This window comes from Amblyomma maculatum, chromosome 3 (genome assembly GCF_055883805.1).
Source record: "Amblyomma maculatum isolate TAMU_Amacu chromosome 3, ASM5588380v1, whole genome shotgun sequence".
Taxonomy (NCBI): domain Eukaryota; kingdom Metazoa; phylum Arthropoda; class Arachnida; order Ixodida; family Ixodidae; genus Amblyomma; species Amblyomma maculatum.
In genome coordinates, this window is record NC_139346.1 from 78,860,938 (window position 1) to 78,873,110 (window position 12,173).

Sequence of the window (12,173 nt, forward strand, 5' to 3'; positions counted from 1 at the left end):
GGAGTCGGTTCTTTTGCCATGCGTTCAGCCAATACGGGCCCCATTAGAAATTTGTACCTCGTGCTCAGAAGGGCCGCTCCTGGCCTGCTCTCGTATATCGCGATCGGACACAATTTGTGTCCATGTGGGCCGCGAAATAAGCCTACGCACTTTCGGCCCGGATTGTCAAAGTGGGCAGCCTAGCAAAACCCCTGATGACTTCCTTACATACGGGACAACTTCAAGGGAAGAAAGCTTTAAATCTCATGACGATTAACCCGTACATTACCCGAATACTACCCGAGCGTGTTCCAAGGCGACAATGGGCGTATTAAACTGGCTCACGTGCTACCCTCATTTATATATGGAGTCATTTTCTAGACTGACACAGTCCCGGTAATCATGAAATGTGAACACCAGTGCGCTATTTCTATAAACTATATTTGATACACAGCAACTGAACATATGTTTGCTCCTGAAGGTATACTAATATTAGTTGGACCACGTTGCCCCTAGATATATACGGGAAAACTTCAATTTGACATTATGTGTTGATTAAGAATAACGCAGGCGAAAATCGGATGTAGCCGGTGTAATGCGCTATATTTATTCCTGCATATTACCCCCAATTCTGCATTACTGATGCAGTTCCCAGAGTGAAAAATATATGCTTTGGTAAATGGTTAAATATGCTTAGAAGTGTTATGAGAGTGTTCTTTAAGAGGTAATACCGGCGCGCATATTATGGAATAAATAAATAAATAAAAGACCACCCTTAAATATAGGATGGAAGCATTTCGGAGGTTTAAGCTTTGCTACAGCCAGTGTAGAGACAACTGATGCATTCGACAGCCCCATTACGGCTCATCTTGTTTTTACTGCAAAGAACTGAAATATAGGTCATACTTCCCTGCAAGTACCCAAAAATAGACCGCGTGGGCAAACGTGTGGGCATGGCCACTATTCATTCCCTCCTTGACCCATGTGGAATATACTCGGTTACGAGTAGTTAACTCATTAGGTATAGCCCATCTTTTAACTTCTTAATGGCCGCATTTGCGTTGCATCAGCCCTAGAGTGCCACACAAGGGACCGATGGGGGCAGCAATTGTGCATGAACGCTTTCTATTCCCGCATTAGCCAATGCGCAACCTATCGACCTCTGTGGTGGGCAGCCTAATTTGTGGTAACCTACGTTTTCTCCATAAAGCCAACAGTCCCGGCGTACGATTTCTCGATTAGTCCTTTTGGGCTACTACAGAAATTGTTTTTAGCCCTACTGAGGCCCGCAAGGGATCTCTTCAGCTTACCTGTGGGCAGCACCGTTTATATTAGTTCACGTATTTTCTTACAAAAAGAAACGATATTTGCTTTGAATATTCGGTAAATTTCCCCAAGAAAGAGCCTTCATATCCTGATGTGGGAACATCGTGCTCAGTTAGCCCTTTACTAGCCTATTAGACACCCATTTAGGATATAGAGGGGCCCCACATGTGCCCCATGTTGCGTAATATTTGGGTAAATTGAGCGACTATCTATTGTGGCGTTACTCAGCGGTCGCGTTGTTGCGCTAGGCCGATGTATCTGTAGTATTTGCCCAATAGATATTGTACTTCCACTGACTTATATAACGCGTGAGAACTGGCTCGTGTGTTCAAAGAAGGTAGGTCTTTAATGTGTACATTCTAGAAATTAACAAATTGCTATTTATAAAAGCGGATGGAAAAGCAGAGCGCGCTCACTTGTAAACTCAACAATAAGAAGGTCAAAAAAGAATTTCCTTCAAAATATTTTCTAGGGTTGCATTATCATTAAAATGCACTGCACAACTGACATGTAAGTGCTGTGAGCGCAAATTACAAGTCTAGAACAATTCAAGATTAATCGTATACTCTTTAATAAAGATCTACGCATAGAATACATTTCTGTCACGTATTATGTAGAGAGTTGCAGACACTACTCAGGAGAGCTACGCCGATGGTAAGTTATAAAAAAGAGAGAGATTGACGAGTATCTCTAATATAGTTACAAGGATACCGTGACCGGATGTAGAGGTTGAAAATGAAGGACAAAAATGTACTACCAAGGCAGGAAATACAACGACCTGCAGAAAACAGTGTGGACTGCTGCAGTCCTCTACACTGCGGGCCTCAGTACTGAGAACAATTCCTAACTGCAGGCGTACTTTGTAAACTATAATCAATAATGGTCCATTGCCAGCTGCAGCCACAGTATGTGCGCAATGTATATTGATGCAATGCATTGCCCCTTAGTTGATTCTTTGCTGCTTCATGGAAGGTGGTTATTTGTGGAACAGCCAGAAGTTGATGGCTAGAACTATTTTTACAGTGGGGTAATGCGGAGCGCTCAACCAACCGCTTATGTATGCCATGAAAAGACCGGGCTGCCTTAAGGCAATGGAATTCGACAGTTTACTCAAAGTGCCGGTTATAGGTTTATTTCAATGATATTCTTATTTGTTATTCAGGTCGCGGTTGTTTTGTCAATTGTTGTGAAGGAAGCAAAGCAAATTCTACTATTTCGAACGCCTCAGAAGTCCTTATGTTCAAATTAGATTCTAAAAGGAGGAATATTGCTCCGAACTAAAAACTTCGCAAAGGTGGCTAATTCTAGTAAAGATTCTGCAAGCGCACGATCGGCGTTATCCACCGCGGTGGATAATGGAAGTAGATGGAGTAACTGTTTTTGCACCGCCCATTGCTACTAGCGGATCTTTGTGCGGCATATCTCAGCCTCTACCAAATATTGCAATGGGCCACATTCAATATGAATTTCAAATTACATTTGTCTGCCCAGCTTTTCAGACGAGCTACGCCGTGTGATATGTGTGTTAGGTCTCACATAACTCACCAGTTAAGATTAAGAAAATACTACAGAAAATTATTGTTATGTTAGAGATGTCACAGAAGCCGCTCTCCGAACAGTCCGCGGCCATATTAGCTCCAGTCTACGCTCCTGAGGAGGTGCGTGATATATGCTAACCATGTAGCTAGGAAAGGTAAATTATAAAACCGCCTTTTAAACAAGCCGTATTAAACTGCCTGCATGGCCAGTGCGGAGAGGGCTCAAGTCGACCCCCAAGTGTCCTGAAACGTGGGTTCGGATTTCACCCTTCAATATAAATGGCGAGGACTTGGTTCGCAGCGCCTGCTAATTCGACCATGACATCTAGTTTTGGGCGAACCAATGCCTATCTACAATGTACTAGAATAGTACACTATAGCCTATCCGAGCATACCAGCTGCCACCCTTTAGGATGACTGTTAGAGTAAGTCTAGGCTGAAGAAAGTTATATCTGTCCTCGACTACAAAACAATGTCGCGTCTGCTCCTTGTGCAAGGATGTTGTAGAATATTCGCTGGCCTTCAACCCCGAGCGAGTTTAGCAGAATTGCCTTGCAACGCTTCGGCTTCAGTTCATCGCCGCCCATGGCCTCCAGGAAATTCAGGAATACGCGTTTCCACGACAGCCGGGTCACCGGGTGCAGGCAAGAAAGGGGGCGGTGCTGGGAAACACCCGAGTGACATGGCTCCGATACTGATCCTCGTCGCCAATATGTGGCGTCTGATTCAGACCAGACGCATGACACGGGACCCCGACTCTGAATACAAAATACGTGAAGCGAGCGCAGAATAAAAACGCCCAAAATTGTTGTTATTGTGAGAAACATAATCGATGCAGACAATCAACAGCCGAATGATTCTTCTTTTGTGAGCAGACACTTGTTTCCAATGAGAAGAAAATAGTCCCATCCGGCAGCAGTTCGCTACTACGGAGGGTAACGACAATGCCCTTCGCTTTGTAGGATATTGTTGGAAAGGCGCAGTTAATGGGAACGCCACTGTTGGAAAGGCGTAGTCAATGGGAACGCCGCTCCCGAGTGATGCATCTGACAGCGTAGCCCGGCCAAAAGTACGACGGTTTATTTCCAGATCAAGGGGTATTATATAGTCAGAGGGGTGAGGGGAAAGAAGGAAAGAAAGAATGGAAAGGTTGGTGCCGTTGCCGGTTCATAGATGGCATAAGCAGATATAAAATTTCCTCCAAGATTATACAGCGTAACAGTTGCCAGCGATATAAATGCTTATCTGTAATTCGCAGGAATAATTGCTACCGATACCGGGAAAGGGAATGCTCCTTGCGATGGTATTTTGCACCTGAGAGGAGAAACAGATAGAGTAAGTACGGATTTGCTATTACTAAGAAAGAAATTATGATATGAAGCCCAACTTAATCAAGAGGGCTTTGTCGGGCTGGTTGGTTCATGTCGAACGGAAGGAAAAAACAACTGAAACGGACGGAACGTGATTAAAGGCGATACAGACACGCACGCCCCGTCCGTTTGAACTGTTCCTTCCTTCCGTTCAACCTAATCAACCTCGTTTGAAATCTTTCAGCCGATACAGTCTCGAAAAACATCTCCATACAGCTATTGGCGCAAAGTGTTAAGTGTTTGTCTAGAGGTCATACTCAAACTGTCGACATGCGGCTACCTCTCAATGTTTGAGGTGTGAGGTGTTACTAAGCTGACCTTGAATCGTTGCAGCCGAGAGCCTCTGCTTTTTAGTTCAAGTTTTTGTTTACAATCGGCATGTTTTCCTAAAACTTTCTTGGCAGTTGTAAAATATGTGTGGCTTAAAAGAGCGGATATTATTTGTTGATAACGACCGAGCACACTGGTTGCTGTCGGCATCAATAAGTTATTCCGTTCTATGTAGTAAAAAATTAGCTTAAAATGTTACTTTACGAACGGATTCTATTTCTTTCTGCTTAACGGACTCTCGTCGATATGACGTAACAACATAAACTTCAGGCAAAATTTACTGTGTAATGAAGAGAATGATCAGCATAGTTCCTGGTTGAGAGGAGTCTTTACACCTCCCGGAGTTCGCCAACGAGGAAACATAAACACGGGTACATAAAAGCTTTCAAAGGGTTGTTTTTTTTTTTTTGTGACCAGTGAGTCGTAGCCTGAGATTAACTGCGGGAAAATCACTGCAGGTCATTTCATGTATCTTATTTCTACCTTAAACTCTTAGGACAAGCTATATCGCGCACTGCTTCTGTCATTATGTTGATATAGTATTCATTCATAGCTTTTTTTATTTTATTTACAAATGTTAATGTTGAAATTGGAATAAAAAGCACTCCTAAAAATTCTGTAGAAAATTGCAGTTTGTCTTTCTGCAAAACGTAAATCACCGAGAGCTTTATAAGGCGATTCACAGGTTTTATGAGTGCTGTGTGCTTACTTTCCGGTTAAGCACCTTGTTTTGTTTAGTGACTGCTGCATCTCGCCTCAAAAAAAGACTAAAAATGTCTTGTCATCGCCTGTTTTAAGAATTTTGTGTAGTTTGGCGTCGCAAAACTGCGCAGGCTGTATAGGAACGTGGTACTAGCGGGATTCGGGTAATCTTAAGTAAATTACATTCATGTCCATGGGATGGTTTTAGCTCACAGCAAACGTGTGTCTTGGGTCTCGAGACCATAGAAACGGGTTAGGCGTGACCGGGATCGGACCCAGGTACACCGACGCAGTTGCCCAGTGCCCATGCTATCTCTTATAAAGAATGTGTCTATCAGATAGTCGGCTGCAGGAAGTGGGCAGAAGGCACGTCACACTGATGAGCCAAATTTATTGCTTTAGTTCCTGTACTAAATCGAGCAATCTAGCTGAATGCGAATGTGTAGCCGGGCGTCTTGTTAATTTTGTTGATAACCGAGAAAAAATAAATTTACAGCATCGAGAATAACTTGCACCGCCACTAGTGCTCTATCATGAAATTGCCGAAAATGGGGAATTTATTCTATTTTAAGCTATCCTCAACCCTTTTAGCAAGCCGGAATTCAAGTTATAACCACGGAGAAACCTTTTGATATTGCAAAGATAAGATATTGTCAGGCAGCGCTGAAGAGAGATAAGAGGAAGTGTGAAGAAGAAGAAGAAGACCACCATCTGTCCGTTAGCGCACCAGGCTAAGGTGAAGAAGTGCTCTGTAAATAAACCTTATTAGTGTGGTGGAAGTGCTGGAACGATCACCACGGACCCTTTTCTACCTTGTTCGAGCCTACGACTTGCGGGACTCCACCTTTGACCGTGACAATGATCCAAGATGGCGGCACACGTCAGCCAGGCCCAGCGGCACACGCTTGGCCACATTAGCATGAGCCGCGGACATTTTCTTCAAGGTTGGCGAAGCTCTAGATGAGTTGCTCACCAATACCAGCGGGTTAGCAAGTATAATCGTTGGGGTGCAACAGTCAAGCTGGCGAATGTTGTTTTCTTTTCGGAATCCACAGCACTGAGTTAAATTGAGCACCATGAAGCCTCTTTAACTAGCTGGGACCACTTCGAAGAGGAGATTTGCAGTCGTTTCGAGGATACCACGGCAAAATGCATATGCGCTGAGCAGACTTTACACCAGCGCGCTAGTGCCTGAGGAAACGTTCACGACGCACTTTCAAGAGGTCCTGAAACTGTGCAAAGCGGCGATTCCCCTCATGTCTGAGGGAGACAGGGTTGGTCACCGCTTAAAGGGCATGGCGGAGAACGTATATAATTTTTTGATCACAAAAGGTGACTTGTATTCTCCCAAGGCCATCATCAAGCACTGTCGCACGTTCAAAGCTCTAAGGCTGCGTCGCATAACCCCGATGTTCAGCCATTTGCCTCAAGTGCACGCTATTGCAAGCGTGGATTCTCATCAGCATTCTCATCAGCCTCCGAATTTACCCGACATGATTCGCCACATGGTCCGTGATGAACTCTCTCGCCATCAAGATGTGAGCCGCAGTGCAGTCTCTTCTGACAGCTGCTACCTGCAGGCAGCTCCAATCGATCGCTCCACCTCTTGGGGTACTACCGCTGACACTCATCCTGTCTGTGAACCCTGGAACGACTCCTACGACTCCGCTCCACTCCCCCGTTCCAACCACAGCGCGTCACTTCCTCCTCAACGACTTCAGCGGCTGGACTTTGCTGATCGCTTCGATTTTACTTCCGAGGAGTATTAGTTGGAGCGTGCTAGCGAACCACCAGTATGTTATCGCTGTAGTATGCTCGGCCAGATAACCAGATTCTGCGGCCGCTGGAATCAGGAACCATGCTACCAGCGCCAAAGGTCGAACCGATGATCTAATGTGAGTCCAGAAGTCCGTGACCCGACCTTTCTACCCTCTTCGGGCTCCTACCGCTATGCACCACCACGAAATTACTCTCCAGCTTCTGGTGAAGCCTGACTTCCCCTGCTCACCGCTCCTGATTTTCACCCTCTCCCCGCCGCCTCTAACCGCCCCCGGGAAACTATCGTAAGTGGTCGATGGTGGTGCGGTCGCCAGGTCTATCGATACTGCCAATTCTTCACCTGTAGTTATGGTAAAGAACCGCCTGAAAGCGTTAGTGGACGGAGTTTGTGTTATAGCCTTAGTGGACATGGGTGCTACAGTTTACGTAATGAGCTCACATTTTAAGAGTCGCCTCGGTCATAAAATTATGTTTGGTTCGGGACAGAACGTCGTGGCGTAGGGGGAGATTCGTTGATTCCACTTTGTATTGGTTATATAAATGTAGAGATTGCTGGTCACTTATTTAGAACGGAATTTACGGTGCTAGCTCGGTCTGCGCATGACATTTTCTAGGTGTTGACTCTTTACAACAGAGTGGCCCAACTCCCGACATGAACAGTGGTGAGATATCAAAAGCTCTAGCCGTAGATTGGCCCTCATAGTAGAATTGCCGCCGGCTCCCCAAGCGTTTTCTCTCTTGAAGATACCGTCGTTCCGGCTATGTCCGTCATCTTTGTCCCACTTGTGTCCTCTGGAGCGGCTCCCAACGCCTTCGACGCTCTGGTGGAACCCATTTCTCTTGCCTTCGCTAAAAATAATGAGTAAAGAATGTGTAAAGAAAAACTTAACAATATATCTAAATACAGCAAATACTAAGTTGAAGTTTTGGCGCCTACTTTTTAAGGGGAAGCCAAATAACATCTATTCCTTCAGTTTTATACTTACTTTTATACTTCTGCTTTAGATAATGGATATTTTTAATGCATAACATTTTAATGTTCTTAGGATTGTTTCTAGGCCATTTCAATAAATATAGAAATTTTGATAGATTTTTTAAATATGATTCCAAGTTTTTACCTTTTAGATAATCTGTAATTTCGCTTGTATTCAAGATAATACGGGGGAAGAAAGGACAATTCAAGAGTTTTCAATTTTTATTGGAAAAAATAACAATTCCGCATAATATGAAAAAAATGTTTCAGAGCCAAACTTTACTGAGTCGTGCCAGAACTAGGGCTAAATATTGGCCATTTTCAGGACGAGCGCTCAGTTTTGTATTTAAGTTTATAATTTTAGACAATATAATGCCACACGTTTTCACTCGTGAATACTTGTCGGGTACTGAGTATTTTTTGTGTAATTTTAGCACAAAATGGTGATCAAGTGTTTTTTTTTTTTTTACTTAATAAAATTTGCCCCTTTTTTTGCTGCTTTCCACTCTTGTGCGAGTCGATGCGTTCTCGAGAAAACTCCTAGTAGTACAAAGCTCCAATGTTTCTCTGAAGTTGAGACCATAAGCTGCATAATGAGACGAAAACGTTTTAATACAAACAACTAAAAACATCATGTAATACTCAAAATAGACATTTTTGAGGCGCGTTGCTTTTAAGCAAAATTTGCAATTATTTACTGAATCCACTGCAAAACAAAAGAAAATTTAAAAGTTTTGATGTAAGTAAATGTATGATAGGTTTAGTAAGTAAAAATATTGGACCACAAAATTTTAGTGCGTAAGAGGCAAGTCTCTAAACATGCAACGTTTGAAATGGAAAAACGAAGTTTTCCGCTTCTAGTGATACACGATTTGTTTTCCAAGAAAACTACGCCATATCTTGCAAAACTAAAGTCATTGCTTTGTGTCGAAACCTTTTTCCCACCACAAACGAAAATTTGATTGCAAACAAAATATACTCATGGGTGCTCGTTTACTGTTTCCATCTGAACACACCCATATATATAACCTGGCTTCATTTTCCCACAGAAACCCCTTGGATGCAGGTCCGAATGTGACGGTACAACGATGCCGACGAATACGCCCTGCTATGTATGTTGATATTATGTACTTTTAACATTTTTTGAAATATTTTACGCTGTTCTGTCTTGAACCCGTGCGCAATATACACATCTGCTTTGCATGATGATGGTTCGTGAGCACGATTTTACTTTCTTGTTTCCTGTGGTAGCTTTCGGAAGTAGTATTTGGAAGAACTGTGCGTACGCCAATGAAAATCTGTTAAGCTTGCAGTCAGCTTAATATTGCGTAATTGCACGCCTGATGTCTAGGGGAAGTGAAAAAAGGCGCTAAGGCGTAGCTTTCGATGCGTTTTGTGCAGCGCGAAGGAAAATCATCCATACGCGAAGAGACACGGAAATGCATTCAACTATAGAATTCAAAGGTTATACGTGTATTTATTGCGTTACAATAAGATTAGGACTTTCGGTCAGTACTACTTTGGAAGAAACAAAAAGCTGCTCTATTTGAGGTTGGTTTAAAATTCTCATTGATCTTTATTACGACAACAAGTAGGGTTGCATGTGTTGAGTCGGTTGAATGTGCCATTCTGCACCCCAGAGCTTTACAGACCAGGCAGCAGAAAACTTAAATATTTCGATGACCTTGTCGAGTGTAATATGGCAACATAAGCCGCAGTACTCGCTGCTTTCTTTTCCAATTAGCAACTATTGAAATATGGACCCTGCAGTCGAGTTTTGATTCTGCCTCAAAGCGCACTCTAGAAGCACGCAAAGGAAATTTACGCGGGAACCTAGCTTTAGGTTCATGCTGCCTTTAATCAAAGCGTGGCAGTGCGCCCCTCATTTACCCTATTCAATAAATCAAAACTTCTTACCTCTGACAAATGGTGAAAAGAGCAGAGAGAAAAAGAACCTAGTTATATGAAAAGAAGCTTATTGACAGAGGACCTCTATGGTGCCCAGACTAAAGGCTCAAACACGGGCGAAGATGTAGTTATTGCCTTTCAATTGATGTCGTACACATCGGCGAGACGCCAAGCCAGTGCATCTGTAGCGCAACTTCACAGTGGATCAATCTTAGTGACATCAAGACACGCCTCTAATCGGGGTGGCAGAAGGTCAAATTGCAGAGCCAGGTCACCATGGCAGTTGCAGTGAAAAGAGCACAGGACCCCCTCTTAAAGTGGTTTAATTCAGTTTGGTGGCGCTATTTTGTCTACGATAGTTAGCTCAGCAAGTACGGCTTATGAGGCAAAGTTTCAACTGAGTTGTTAGTGGCCAAGCGACACCAAATAATGCACTAGATATACTTTTACCCTACAGCCTATTTTGAAGCTTCAAAGGAAGTATTGCCAACCGTACTATTACTTCCAATATATTAGCTCACCATTATGTCAATATATACGACTAGCGTGGCTATCAAAACTACAGGAAGGTAAATAAGTTTAATGCTTTCAAAAACGAATACAGTACGGAAAGTATTTCATGCACCCAAATTAGGCGCCCCGTAGAGTATTTAGAAGCTTGTACAACTATTAGCTTGTACCACTGTACAAACATTGCCTGCGACAAATATCGAGATTCTCAGGATAAGATAAAACAAAGTATTCTGCCAATTGACAAGGGAGGGACAAATGATGACTGGCGTGCCAGCCGTGCCATATTGCTCTTTTTCTAAAGGCTGGGTTCTAATCTTGCCAGTTGGACTCACGAGACTTTGGCCTGCCCATTGCGCCTCTGCTGGTCCAGGCACATAGCTGCACTATGCTTTCTGGCCATTGCACTAATGACAAATGGGGGGACTTGTCACATTGTTCTTCCGGGCAACAAAAATCCCAGTCCCTCACTCGTACTTTGGGTGGAAAGTTGCTGGCAAATGTTTGTTCTGGTGATATGGTTGTAAGGTCACCAGGCAGTCAAAAGAAACGAGCGCACCTACGCTTCGCTCTGAGCTTTCCTTCCTCGGAATCCTTCTATTTTTTCATTTATCCATTTAGACTTACTCTCTTTGTTGACAACATATTTCGCGATATTGCGGCATTTCCGTCTTAAAAGGCGGACATGCCTGAGGCTTGCTAGGGGTCCTTAATAATGAGAATAGTGTGGCCTTTGAAGGCAACAAATTACGTTATTTTAATACCCCAGCTACGATTCACACCATTCATCCGGATTCCATTTATGTGCAGTGCACATTTTCAGGAGAGAAGAAAAACCTCTGCTATATGATATGGGATTGTTATAAAAATAGCACTGACGTAATATTTCAGCCAACGTGGGAGGGCTGGTAGGCGGCCCTCGGGCAAGCGGCTTTCGTGATAGGTGTCCTGGTTAGGGACCCGATCAGCATTTTCTTTGTCTAAACTATTGTGGCTCTACTTACAACGTTTCATCACCATATCGTTCTCCCTTGATAACAGCTCGATTACAAAGGAGAAACGGAATCCCACTCTCAAAGCATTAATGAACCAGATACACTCCAGCATATTGTTTTCTATGTTGCATCAACGTCATCATCAATGCAAGCTTAACACACACAGCTACTGGAGTGGTCTTCCGGGTCTACTTGCACAGAAAAGACAGCGATGGACGTTGAGCCTCAGGGTTTGCATTTTTCCCCTCTCTCCGTGTAGTGGTTACGTTCATTGAAGATTACGCCTTTAGTCCCTATTTCTTGGTGTGTTAAAATACGGTATCCTTCGAGAAAATTCAATCCTAGAGAAACGACCAGACATGTTTTCTCAGGTAGTACATCAAAGAGGCTAGGCAGAAAGACTAAACAATTCTCGCCCGGCTCAAATACTGCACCTAAGTGCTGTAAAGAAGCTATTTTTGATGACGATATCATCGTAACAAAGCAGGGTAAGCTGCTTTCATTTCCGTCGTCTTACAGCGGCATCGTAATTGCTATACTAATTTTAAAATGCGTTCTTCGTATACCTCATGCTACACAAGCCGAAAATAAGCTGTACACAAGCCAATCCTTTTACGTATGGAATGCCATATGTCTTCCCAGTAATCACATGCACACCGAACGCTCACTGAGTAGATTCATTGGGCTCTACACGTATGTGTGGAAGGGGAATATAAATAACGGTGTTTATATCATTTACGGATTTAGAAGCTTAATGTGTTAT

The 12,173-nt window shown here is 43.3% G+C and overlaps 1 protein-coding gene across 3 annotated transcripts in view; it reads left to right on the plus strand.

Annotated features, from left to right (window-relative positions):
- LOC146195037 (uncharacterized) overlaps nucleotides 1–12,173 on the plus strand; it is an 82,296-nt gene that overhangs the window by 45,797 nt on the left and 24,326 nt on the right. For all 3 annotated transcript variants that reach the window (XM_084597658.1, XM_084597659.1, XM_084597657.1), the window contains exons 5-6: nucleotides 4,102–4,178; nucleotides 9,047–9,109. In XM_084597658.1, coding sequence (XP_084453784.1) covers nucleotides 4,102–4,178; nucleotides 9,047–9,109 — 140 coding nt within the window. The remainder of the gene's footprint in view (nucleotides 1–4,101; nucleotides 4,179–9,046; nucleotides 9,110–12,173) is intronic.